Raw genomic sequence first — 14,039 nt, 5'->3', positions numbered from 1 at the left:
AATGCTAAACATTTCACTGCCATATTTTCAGCTTTTCCTTATTTAATATTATTGTTAACTACAAATACATTTTGTTTTTGGATTGTTTATTGTACAGAACAAAACATTTAAATATGTCATACTCAATAATGTCTGTAAATGGTCAGAAAATTGTAAAAGTGTTCCTTGTTAGTTTCCAGCACTCATTGGTGAGATCTGTTTTTTTTTTTGGAAAAAGAGTCATAAGCACAAAACATTTATTTTCCCATCAAATATAACAATAAATACATATAACAATAATTAGAAAAGTAGCAAAATATCACATTTAAGAAGCAGAAACCATCTAATTTTTGTCATTTTTCCTTGAAAATTATTAAAGATATACACTTTAGGATTTTCATAAAAATGATATAAAGGCTCATACAGAAGTAATCCCTAAAAATGATCACGTATACCCTCTGCCTGTATTTTCTTATGTTTTTTTAAAAAAAATTCTGTGACTGGGACATCCTCAGGCCACGTACCCCCACAGCACTATGGTGAGGTTGGGGCTTAAAAAAAACTGAAGCAGAAAAAAAACAATATAGAGACGAAACGCCAAATGACAGTGAATGTGGGGTTGTGTTTTACTTTCACTGGTGAGCGTGTTTACAAAAAGTGGATGTTATGTTTTTGGGTTTTCTGTCCGTCTGTTAGTGAACGTGATATTTCAAAATGCTTGAGGGAATTTCTTCAAATTTGGCACAAATTTCCACATGGATTCAATGATGAACTTATTAGAATTTGGTGGTCGAAAGGTAAGGTTGTTCTAATGAACGAGGTATCTCAAGAAGGCCTTGAGGGAGTTTCCTAATTTTGGCACAAACGTCCACTCGGACTCAAGGACGAACCATTTAGAGTTTAGTAGTCAAAGGTCACTGTGATCTCACATAACATGCTTTTGGCCATAACTTAAGAATTTATACACAAAATTTCCACAAAACCCCTATTAGGAAATAATAATGAAGGGATGACATTTTGTATCCAAAAGGTCAAAGGTCAATCTCACTGTGGCATCCTAATGTTCTGCAGAAACACTGTAGTATATAGATCTTGTGTGCTGCCGGGGGGACGATGTGTGTGAAGCATCCGCGTTTTCACAGACGTGGATGTAAACTGTAAGTGCAACTTGACGGCTGCGCAAAGGGATACAATCTTCAGGCAGTAATTCTAGTTTAATCATGTCTCCAAAATAAATTAAATATACAAATCCAAAGTAAAAACAAACAATAACTGTTAAAGTAAAGCACATACTGCAAAAAAATAAATGACAGAGCATAGTAGAGAGCATCCAACTTAACTAAAGATTCTTGATTTAAATAATTATAGAAAAGAAATGAATATTTCAAGGGCAGAATAAGTCTATTGAGATATTTTTAAATATTAGGCAAACGTTTTACTCTGATTATGGGTGTCTTCTCTCTGCCTCCTCTGAACAAAGATAATCTGTAAATTTATGACTTGATTGGTTCTCGGAGGCATGCAGCTGTAAGGCAGGATTTCTAGTTGTGCATTATTTTTGACATTTCCTACAGTCGATTAATCAATCACATCCTCTGCTAAGTAAAGACATCCTCACTGAACACCGTTAAAGAGACGACTAAGTGCTGATGATGACTCAGTATAAACTCTCTCCCTAAACATTAATGACGTTCTCTAAATATATTTGCTCCCAGGATGCCGCTCTGCCTCTGCTTTTAACCTGGTCATCGATTGGTCCGACCCTGCGTGAGGTCATTAGCTCCTTCCTCTGGGGCCCTCCTCGGATAACAATGGGCCCTGTGCTTTTTTAAACGAGGATAGATGTAGCTTTCATTAATTGACACTCCCTCCCTTCAGCTTGCAATTGTCTTTTCATCAGGTGCCAGTCAAATCCTTTCAATATCCGTCCCCGGGGGAAATCTGCTGAGCAAACGGACTCGTCAGGATGGAGGCAAACAGAGACCCTCGAGGTTACCAAGCAAACTACCGTTGTACTGCAGATAAATCTCCCCTTTTTTACGTCCATCAAGGTCGCGCTGTTTCATGTTGATAGGACAAGGATAGTATGAATATATCCAGTCCGAGAGAAAAGATGCTTCGAGCCAACTAGTGATGTTACATCATCAGCACTAAGAGTACTTACATTACTGGAACTCGTATGTAATCCTATGAAAGTATAATCTACAAAATGCGTCGTCTTTTTTAATAAGCTGTACACCTGAAATGCATACGTTTCTTAGAAGTCATGTTGTTGGATTAGAAAAATGTTCCTCTGAAAAGTCCTTCTGCTGTTATTGAAAATGTATATATTAGTGTTAAAGCAAGCTGTAAACTGTAATTTCCTGTTCATAAGAGGTATGAAAAAACTATCGACATAGCATAGTATTGTAATATTTTGTGTGCAAATATTGTATCAATGCACAGACACCAAGTGTACATTTTTATTATATAAATTAGTAATATTGCAAATATAAATTAAACATTTGGTAGCCTCCTAGATGAATAGAATCAATAGCTTTTTCAGATGTTGACAAAGTTTTCCTTTGGGGATTTGCAAAAAAGGTAATAAATCACATTTTATGATATTGCAATGTATGCTGGTACAATAATCAGCGTATTACAAAACGTTTAAAATCGCAAAATTATTGCATTGTGACTTAAGTGTAGTTATAATATCCTATCGTGGGGCCTCTGGTGATTCTCACCCCCACTGTTTACTGTTTGAAGTACATTAACGTAAAGTCATTGTCAGTGAGGCTTATAAATTATCAGGATATTTGGGGGAACTGTGCCTTTAAGTCCTTTTTTTCATCCAAAACTGCTTCACAAATCCAAAGATTTTGGACACACTAAACAGTATGTCTCCTTTGTACCAGCAGGAGTATTTATTTCTTGTAAACACAAACCCGAGTCATTATCTTTGAAATTTACACACAGAAGACTTAAAAGTATTCGCTGCTGTTTGCAAAGCAGAATGATTAATGAGAGTCAGCACTATTTGAAGTGCAGAAAGACAACTTCAGTTGATGTGAAAAAAAAGAACAAAAAGCATTCACTGGTGTTGGATGTGATCGTTATTATCGATTATCGTAGTGTGGAGTCGGTCGTAAGGTTTTAACTTTGCATTCATCTGTGTGTCCTCCAGGATGAAGTGGACGAGCTGCGAGCGGAGATGGAGGAGGTGCGAGACAGCTACCTGGAGGAGGAGGTCTACCAGCTGCAGGAGCTGCGGAGGGAACTGGACCGCTCCAACAAGAACTGCCGCATCCTCCAGTACCGCCTGCGAAAGGCGGAGCAGAAGAGCCTTCGGGTCGCACAGACCGGCCACGTGGACGGCGAGCTGCTCCGAAGCCTGGAACAGGACTTGAAGGTTTGTGAGAGCGTGTCAGTGTCTGTGTTTATGTTTGGACCAGCCACCGCTGCCAAGTACATTTGACAAAAGCTGCCAAAAAATAGATAAATGACTCGATAAATTAATGTGCCATTAAATGTACCAAAAATTATATTAGGCATTAGGCATTACTTGATAAAGTGGCACTTGTATTTATATTTCTGTTTAAATGTTGCTTCCTTGATATTTACCTTTGTATTAATCCCCCTATTAATATATTTTTGCATACATTTTTACTTGTTTTTAAATTAATATATTTATTTTTAAGTTTTTTAATGTATTTATTTATTTTGATATAACTTTACGCATACATTTCCCCCCATGTATAACCCTAAACTTATTATTTCTGTGTAATGTTCTTTTTTGTGTTTCTTCTTCATTATGAAAATAAGGGCGGATGTGACTTAAATTCAGTCAGTTATCTCCTAGATTTATTTTTAATAATGTTTTTGGTGCATTTAATTGCATATTATTTTTAATTTATATTTAATTTGGGCATCTATTGTCCTCCATAGACAACTACTTACTGTGCTTTTATTCAGTGTTTTTAAATTCAGCAACTTTCATGCTACAATTTTGCAAGTATTTCCCCAGAATCTTATCATTGCAAACTGGTAAAGCTTTTAAAAACAGCCTCTTAAAGACGTTAAAGCTCTCCACTGAACCCAGACTAATGAAATAAATATATTTTTTAACTGATTTAAAAGTTTCTTTAAGTAGTGGCCCACAGCACCTTTTAAGTGCTGGCTAAACTATGGGAAACAGTATCACACTAAATGAATAATCGATTTACAATAAATCCAAGGGGGAATTAGATTAATAAAAATACTGAGATATATTTTCATTCCGGGTGATTTAGGGCTGCAGTTAAGTTATTTTTTTACTGATTATTCTGTTGTGGTTTAGGGATTTATCCCATAGTCCATAAAACGTCAAAAATAGTAAGGTGGCATCTCCAAAAGTTTTAACCAGTTAACAGCTCAAATTCCAAAGCTATTCAATCATAGATGTTTTAACAGTGTTGCTCAAAGAATCAGAAACTTTATGCGACTTTTTTAAAAACTTGTGTGCTTTTGCTCATTTTGTTTGCCTTGTAAATACGGATATTTTTGCTGGTCTGTGAACGCAACGCAGGTGTAGCTCGTCATGAGTTTTAGGGGTTTGAGTTTGGGGGGTGGGTTATTGATCAGTCTGGTCACAGCTGATCAGGTCAGATCGATGGATAAGAGTAGCAGCTGCTTCAGAGGCGAGTGAATGTGAACTTTTAGACTCTTAATGATTAAGTTTCGTTCTTACTGTGCCTCACTTTCTGAATACGCTCTGTGCTATGAAAATGTGGTCCAACGCATAACCTGATGATATAGATATTCCAACAGTGCTCCTAATGCACGGCCCAGTGCCACAAATATGAAATCAGTTTGTGGCAGCATATGTTTCTAACATGGTGAATCAACACAAATACATGAATGTGTGTGACATCCTGGTTTTGGCGCAGACATCTGCATGATATATCGGTCTAACTTGGTGTGCATGAATGCGTGTTGGTGTTCATGAGGCCACATATTAGTGCATAAATGTGGTGAGGCACGTGTCATCAAATATTCATAAACTTATTTTTATTGTCTGTTTGAACTGCATGTGTTTGTCCTTCACCGTTTCTGTCCCTGTGATCTCAGGTGGCCAAAGATGTGTCGGTGCGTTTGCACAACGAGCTGGAGAGCGTGGAGGACAAACGCAGCAGGGCCGAGGACGAGAACGAGCTGCTCAGACAGAAGATCATCGAGGTGGAGATCTCGAAACAGGCGCTGCACAACGAGCTGGAGAGGACCAAAGAGGTGAGAGGATGATCACGGACAAGCTTTTTGATACAAGGCTGCTGCAGGTCATGGGAAAACATTTGCTTCCACGCACACAAAGCTGGTTTTGTATCTTGGTAGATGCTAATGGTCTGTTATGCATAAGATGCACACAGAAATAAGATCTCAAGAATCTGCTTTTGCTTGTGGGGAGCGAACGTTGATGCTGAGAACTGAGAGTGAGTTGTGGTCGTCATCAGAGAAGCAGTGAAAGTGACGGCTGTGGTTGATGTGACTGTAAGAAATGATGTTGGTGAAGATGCTGTGTGTGCAGGACGAATCTCCTTCCTGCCATCAGCTGCTACACAGTGCTGCATATAAACAGAGGGATCAATGACGATCACTGGCCTGATCAGCAGAGTCACTGCACTGAATTCATTTCATCAATCATTCAGATGCTCCCTGACAGCCTTCAGAAAACAACTGCTCTGTGCAGTGATGCACAGACTTTCTCTAGTTTACATGTATGTTATTTTCAACACCTCCATGCTACCCAGAGGTGGACTATGAAGTACATTTAATCAAGTACTCTACTTTAGTACGAATTTAATGTACTTTGCTTGAGTATTTTCTTGCCATGCCACTTTATACTTGCCACCATGTCATTTATCTGATAGCATTAGTCACTATAATTCAGATTTTTGCATAGATTAACATAAAGATGAATTTATAAAATGTTACACTTTGTTAGAAATGACCCAACAGTTTATAGAACAGCTGAAACGATTAGTCCATTAATCAGTTTGCAGACTGACTGAGAATTTGTTGGCAACTATTTTTGATCAACATTACAGTCATTTTCTAATTTATTCCACAGGACTAAATTATTATTAGTATTCTTTTTAATATTGTATACTCTTACTTTTAATACTTTAAGTACATGTTCTTGATAATGCGTGCTTACTTTTACTCAAAGTATTTAATCAACACAAAACTTTGTTTAAATGCCTTTAACAAATGTTTAATCAAAACTGAAACTTTTCTCATCATATACGTCATAAAATTCCCAGCAACTGAATAAGTAAAAAAAACTCCCTGAGGTTTTACAAAGTAAAATTCCTTCCAGGCTGACACTTTCTCTGCACTTTAATTGAATTTTTCATCGGCGATCATTAGAATAAAATACCAGGGTTGCCCAGTAGCTCAGAGTGTAGAGCGGGCACCCCATGTACAGACACTACGTCCTCGCTGCAGCGGCTGTGTGTTCGATTCCGGCCTTGGCCCTTTTCTGCATGTCTTCCCCTCTCTACCTCTTTCACGCTTAAGCTGTCCTATCTAAAACAGACAAAAAGCACCCAAAAATTATCCTGAAAATAAAATACCGATACAGATAATACTCAAATTGCCAAATATCGACCCCAATAATCAGCCAGGCCGATAATCTGTCGACCCCGAGTTTATGTGTTTACATTTTTAGTGAATTTTCACTACAGAACGTCATCCCTCTTTAGCTTACAGCAGCTGCGTTGTAGCTGTGGATGTACACACAACATAAAACATTTCAGATTAATTCATTTGGCATTAGACGATATAATATTTGTGCTGCGAGCTACTGATGATGTTTGCATCCTTTTACAGTTAAACCGTAGAATTCATACTTTTGTCTATGAGCTTTTGTATCAGTGCTACTCTCATGTTGCGCAGTGGAGAGAGTGTTTGAAGTAAAGTCTTGCTGCAGGTAATGAGATGAGCGGAGGCTATTCTCAGTGCCGCCAGGGTTCAGCTGCTTAGACTAAATCGATTTTGACATCAGCAGGTAACATGCCGTCTGGCAGCAAAGAGAAAGTAGGCTAATACCAGACCAGCCAGTATGCAGGAGCTTTCTTTTGGCATCAGGAGACACTTCTTTTTGAGTGTCATGTGCCGCTGGTTTGATTCCCAGTTTGTGCCACAGTGACTCCATAAGACCTGACGCCTCTCCAAATAGGTCTTCCACTGGTTAAAAAAATTGATATTCTGAGCCAGTTTATGACCTAAACTATCAGTGTTTGCACCATTGTTGTTTTTTTTAAGGCAGCTTATCTGACCGAGCTGCACGTGCTCGGACAAAGACAGAAGAGCCGTGTGTAGCGCGGACGTGCAAATGCAGCAAATGCAAGCTCCAGTTTTTGTTGCCGTCGCTTGACACTGGTAACCTTTTCGGAAGATAACGATTGTCGCACAGTCAGAGTGAAAGTGAGAGGACGCTGCACATGAGGAGTTTTTTAATTTGCGCAGCAGTTGTAGTGTTGGCGGTGGCTCCAGATCCTCAGTTCTGAGCAGTGCTGCGATACAAAGGACCGTAAGATGACACAGACTCTGTTGTACACAGAGAAACAGGCGAGGGAGTAGCGGAGAGGCTGAGAGATAGCGGCTGCTCCAAATGATTGCAGGTTTTTTTGTGTTCCCCTGAGGTTTGTCCCAGAAAAACACAAGCCGTCTCTGAATCTGCACTGTGTCACGTGACGCCGTGTCTCTCGGCGCGTGTTTTGTAATGCAGCACCCCAGTATTTTCATTCTGTTGCATTGAGGATTTTTATTTGTCCAGGATTTTTTCCTGTTGTTTAATCACCATGTGCTCATTTTTGAAGTTTTTAATTCCCGTGAATCCGTAACGCACAGCGGGCGACCTGTTTGTTCTCTTCATTGTTGATCGCAGGGGATGATAAGAGTGTTTACAAGCTTTTAGTTCAGGATGCATTTAAATGAATGAATTGAAGCATCAGCCCTCTGCTCTTTCTCAGTCACAGAGATAAACCTCGGAGGAGGAACTCGTCGTACTGATAAGAATGTGGTTCAGCTGGACTGCAGGGTTGTTCCTTCTTCCTTCTTGCTTTAATTAGGTCTTGTAAATTGTGACCCAGGTGTAATGTAATGCAGTGAGAAGCAGGAAATCCCCCACACTCCTTTGGATTTACACTAGGTTTTAGAAATCCACCGGACTAGTTTTTTAAATGATCTTTTGCCACTTTTCCTGTCAAACTTTCTCGCTGCAGATCTTCTTCCTAATCCTGAAACAGCCATTCTCGGCTGGTCGCAACAGCTAGAAACTCTAAGTCATTGGAAAACTTTGTCAGTTCAGTATGGTCATTGCAAAGAAAGTTACTCTTAAAGTCTGAAACAAAGAGATATCCTCCGTGGTGGCAGATTAATTATGGGGCCACCACAGTTTAATGTATGTGTAGGAAACCCTGTCATTGTTCAGAGGGTTTTTACCAGGAGCCAAATTCTCTTCCAAACAAAAGGACTAGGTGATTTAAACCAGTAAAAACACTGAATAAAGACGTTTCATGTTACAGATGAGTGCATCTTTAATACTGGTTGGCATGTCCGTGCAGACAGCTCATTCAGCACCTGCTAATGTGCGCTTACGTTCAGGAGGTTTTCACCAGGAGCCAAATAATCCACAGAGGTCCTCCCCAAAACAAACGGACGTGGTAAAAATGCACAAAAAAGCAGTTGCACATTGCAGCGTAATCCTGATGCTGCTTGTTGCGGATGGACTTCTGATTGCTGCGGTAAAAACATTATTGGTCCTATCTGGAGTCGGTGTTTGGTTTGTCCATGACGGGATACTGTAGAAGCATGACGATCTCCCTGTGGTGATATAAATGGCTCAAAAACACAAAAATCCGAATTTCAGGTGATTATACAATAAAGGAAACAATATATTGTATTTTATTTCTGCTAATGGATCCCCCTAAACCCTACACGCTGGTCCTTTAAAGCTCAGCTCCTCCTGTCTCTGCTATCAGAGGCTACACAGTGTGACTCCAGCCTAGAGATTGGCACCCCTGCATGGATTAATCCAACAAGAAGGCCTGTTATAAAACAGCCTGGCGTGTTTCGGTACACTCTGATTGGAGGGGAGAGCAACAGAGAGAGAAAGACAAAGAGTGGCAGACAGCGACTGTAATCAGATGGCTGTAGGTCCTGTCTGCCTGCGATACGACCGCAGCTCTCAGACCTGATATTAAACAGTTTAGGAGGGCTGGCTGACAGGAGCCTCTGTTGTTACAGTATTGGCCCGAGGAGCAAACCGCTGCTTCTGTGCGGTCAGTACAAAGGCGAACAGCGATTGGTGGAGATTTTTCATTCCTCTGACATTTGAAGAAAGGCCCACTGATACGTGTAATGAAATGGAACTAATGAAATGTCAACGTGCACAACACGAGCATCAGGTGATTTATTAGGTGCTCTGTGTCCCCTGTGATAAGTTCATCTTTCATTACGGCATAATGATCATTCTTTGTGCCGTGTGCTTGTTGACATACAGAAGCACTGACTTGACATCGATATCACGAGAGCAGCTTGAATAAAAAACAAAATCAAACCCAAAGTCCTCTAAAAATGAAAGTGAAAGCGAATAACAGCTGCTTTTTAAATCTCCTGCGGTGGGTCGCACACGTACTGCGTCATCAAAACGTTACACTCGTCCCGCCTGTGGTCTCATCTGCGGCTGTTCTCGTCATACAGAGACTGTTTTGGTGCTGTTACTACCTCCCGTGATGATTTAAAGGCGAGACAGATCTGCCCCCCATTCCTTGATTGCACCTTTTATACACAGAGATGTGAGGCGATATTCCCACCTTGAACAGGCAATGTAAAACAGGCTTTTGACTCAAAATCACATGGAAATGAAAAATGTTTTTTTTTTCTTTTACATTTTTATTTTCAGTTATCATTATTGTAGGACAAAAGAGACAATTTAATTCTCCAATTGTAAAAATATGTAGCCTGTGCACCAAATTAAAATGAAGTTTTAACATTTGTCAAATCCAAAAATCTCCCAGAGGAAAATAGGGAATTAAATAGTGCATCTACAGATTTGTTTGCTTTCACTTTCAAAGTACCAGATAATCATAAGTAACCTACTGCTGCAGAGTAGCCAGCTTCTAGTTGAACGTATTCATAAATGCTGATTTAGCCCAGCGGTTCCCAACCGGTGGGTTACAGTCCAAAAGTTGGTCATGGGTCCATTCTGAATTGTGCGCAAGTGCCTTGCAAACGTGAAAAGTTTGTAAAACAAAAAAACAAAACAAAAAAAAACGTACACACTTTATTTGGAAGTACTGTGAATTTGTGGCTTTTATTTTTAGTGTCGTTTCCTGCCGTAGAGTGAGTGAATAATTGACAGCTACTTAACAGAGTCAGCAAACTGGCTCATCGACATGGTTAAACAGATGTATGAAGCTGAATATATTCATCTGTATTGAACTAAAGATGATGAAAAAGTCTGGACTCTGTGGCTGGACCAGTTGGGAACCACTGATTTCGACTTATTATTTATGCTGAAAGCCTCGTTTTGACTTTATGGTTGTGTTGCAAGGCAGATTTTTTTGTTTTATCACTTTTGTTCCAAAATTGCTCTATTGATAGTAAAGGCTGCCGACTTTTGGCCCACCGGCGCCACTCGCAGACAATAGCCGCCTTCTAAACCTCCGAAACCGCAGCTAACTCGCTTCTGTTAACCAGAATATTGGCAGCATTTGCATTTTCTTCCACACATGTAAAAATAGGAATTGAGGATATCTCCAGTCTTTGTGTCTCACTACTACAAAGGTACGAGATGGGAATGCCTGCATACTTAATAAGTGGCGTCAACATTACCTGAGTGGGAGTCACTGCAGACATGATTCGTTTCATGTCAGAGCGCTCCTCTCTCTCTCTTTCTCTCTCTTTCTCTCTCTCAAGATCTCAGCAGAAGAAGTGCTGGCTTTGAAGGAGATTCTCGTCTTCTCATCTCTGCTTCTCACTTCTCCTTCGTATCTCCCCCTCTCCTCTCATCCGCTGTGGTTCCCTGTTGGAGGAGTGTGAAGGAATCTCATTGACCTAGTTAATATCTTGAGTCTGACTCCACCAATGGGAAGGAGAGCAGACGTGAGGAGACGAGTAGCGTAGGGACTCGAAATTTGCTGCAGTGACACGCATCCATATAAAGCGTCTCATCACAGGGCGCCTGTGCTGTAAATGTGCTTTTACACAACGAACAGGAGAAGACGTTTACCTCTAAAACATCTGTGGCACTCAGGTTGATTTTAGGTGATTTTTATGTTTTTACTCAAATTATAAGTTTAAAATGTTAGACCTGTGTTGTGAAAATACAATACAAATAATAATGAATGATTTCTGTAATTACCTTTTTATATGTCGGTTTGTATTTTTCTGAAATTTAATGACGTTTGAATTAGGTTTAACTTGTACGATGTGTCGTAAAGCATTTTAGAAGTAACGACTCACGATTCCCTACGGGCAAACCATCACCGACACAAAGCAAATGGGGAAATCATCAATTCTGCATGAAACCCCGGAGTGATGTGTTATAATTCTGAAGCGCCGTCCTTTGAAGTTTAAAACCCATGAAAAATGAAATTCCTTCTCCGTATGAACATGTTTTGCAAGTATTTTAATTTACGAAAGTATCAAAGCTGCCACTTCATAATCATAAAACATCCCGAAGCATTCGCCACAGCAGCAATCAGAGTGTCTGTAAATGTCTTCAGACACATCAAGCGACATTTTACAAAAACACATTTAAAGTCGTCTGAAGTACAATCTGCAAATGTGATTCATGTTTCATATTTCACTTTGATTTAAAGCAGCAGTTAACGTACCAAAGCTGTTAATAAGTTCACATAACTTTGTGTAGAAAACCAGTCAAGATATTTGTCTTTAAGTAGTAAAAATGTAAGAAAAAAATGTATTCTTTGTTCTTAAATTAATAAATGTTAATAAATATTTTGAGATTAATTCATGGTTTATGGACAGAAAAAAAGCACCTGGGAGCAGCTTTTCTATTTTACTGTCTTTCAGTGGCGTATGGTAGTAACTGCGGGCCCCAGTGCATGCTAGTTATTAGTTATGAAGCGCACACACATGCGCACCTGAACTACATTATATCGTATTGTCTTGTCAAATGATTAAAAAGACACTTGACACTGGACAACATAAATATAAATATTACCCAGCAATCATCATTGCTTATCTCTATATCATAAAAATACTTTTTTTTTTTTTTTTTTTTACATTTTTTATGTAGTTTTTATCATTTATGTAGAACATAGTTTTGTTATAGTGGCTGAAGGAAGAAAACTGTGACGGAGATGGTTTTGCATTTTAAGCACATGTATTTCAAAAGGCACCAATTTTAATTTAACATGATTTTTTCTCAGTGCACGGCGTATTTCCGAAATGGCAATCAGAGCCACTCACAAGGGCCCGTTTCCCCCAGCGTGATAGCCGGACTTACACTGGTCGTTCAAGATGCTGTTATGCCGACTCGCCGTTTTTGTGTAAAATGTCTGATTTTGGAAAGTTGTGGACAGAGTCGTCTCGCCTCTGAGCCGGGAACAGAGGCAGTTACAGCCCCGAAATGAGGTCTGTGTAAAGCTGGAAAGACGCGACCACGGGCGGTATGAGTGTGAAGTTTGGACGATGTGTTTATGCCTTCGACCCGCCACAGGAAATAGCAGCTGTTAGCATAGAACAAAGAAGAAAAACGGCGGCCATAAATGTCCACAAACTAGGAAAACAATGAGATGAGCAGAGGAGGAGATGGGCCGACATATAACAGGGACGGCAAATGATTGTGATTAACATCTTATGACTTTGTTATTGTTTAGAAAGTGCTGCAGACGCATGTTTTATGTCATGCTGGAGGCGGGCGCTCTTGTGTTTTAACATCACGCCTGTCAGGCCTCCTTTGATCGCAGGATGCTGTGACGCGCCGTATTATAATGACGCATTGGAGCAGAACGATGCCGATGTCGGCTGTTTCTGTGAAAAAGTGCAGGGGCGGAAGAGAGAGGGGAACTCGTTGCGGCCCTATAGCGGCTTTAGACACACTGGTGTTTATCTAATATTAACATCATTATGGTAAAATGCTCAAATATGCCAACATTAGTGTTTACCGTCTGAGTTTAGTGTGTGAGCATGATGACATCAGCTAATAAGCATTAACTAACACAACATGCAGCGAGGGCTGAATGAATATCATCAGTTTTGCATGGATTTTGTTATAAAATTTGTATAAAATTATATATATTTTTTAATTACTATTACAATTCATCTAGAGGGGAACATGAATATCTGAACCAAACTTCATGGCAAACCATCTCATAGTTGTCTCTTTATTTTCACTAAAAAGCGCAAATGTCATCCTCATTTTGGTGTTTAGAGGAAAAAACAGGAGAAGAGCAAAGTCAGTAAGATTGATGATCTGCAAACCATCAATGTCTGTACCAAATTTCAGTCTATCTAGTTGTTGAGTTTTTTCAGGCTGGACCGAAGCAGCGAAACAAAAAGCATGATCTCATCATCCTGCAGTATCCTGCTCAGCTTTAACCCAGATCTGAGAGCAGCAGAACATCACGGTGCCCCTCCACGTTGGTTTCTTGGATGCTTCTCCTCTCCACTGTAACAAATGGTTTTAGCAGATATATTTTGGGAGGTTGACAGCAGCTTGGCAGGCTGTAAGTCAGACTGAGTCATTGTGTTTCTCACCTCTCCTTCAAACACAAGGAACAGACAGGGCTTCAGAGAAAACGGAGCTCCCAGTAGTATGTTTGGGGGCCGTAGCCTTGAGTGAAATATAGTCCTCAACAAAACGTTTTTTGGCCTCGATGAGGTGAAGTGAAGATGTCTTTTTGGATTTGAGTCATGGAGGCGAGTTATAAACTGTAGAAGGAGAGATTTTTGAATTGCGTGTTGGTTATTGGCATTGCAGTTTAGATTGTAAGTACGGCTGGAATTAACAAATATCCTCATTTTGGTTGAGTCACACATGGAGAAATTATGAGAAAAAATGAAAAATA

At 39.7% G+C, this 14,039-nt stretch overlaps 1 protein-coding gene across 4 annotated transcripts in view; it reads left to right on the top strand.

Moving 5' to 3' along the window:
* Positions 1 to 14,039, top strand: part of mtcl1 (microtubule crosslinking factor 1) — an 89,701-nt gene that overhangs the window by 3,279 nt on the left and 72,383 nt on the right. For all 4 annotated transcript variants that reach the window (XM_042497897.2, XM_042497894.2, XM_088085819.1 and 1 more), the window contains exons 2-3: positions 3,146 to 3,370; positions 5,068 to 5,226. In XM_042497897.2, coding sequence (XP_042353831.2) covers positions 3,146 to 3,370; positions 5,068 to 5,226 — 384 coding nt within the window. The remainder of the gene's footprint in view (positions 1 to 3,145; positions 3,371 to 5,067; positions 5,227 to 14,039) is intronic.

Source organism: Plectropomus leopardus, chromosome 12 (assembly GCF_026936395.1).
Source record: "Plectropomus leopardus strain MGB_pleo_1.0 chromosome 12, ASM2693639v1, whole genome shotgun sequence".
NCBI classification, from domain to species: domain Eukaryota; kingdom Metazoa; phylum Chordata; class Actinopteri; order Perciformes; family Serranidae; genus Plectropomus; species Plectropomus leopardus.
Note: the sequence above shows the minus strand (reverse complement) of the source record. Positions and strands in the feature narration are given on the sequence as shown.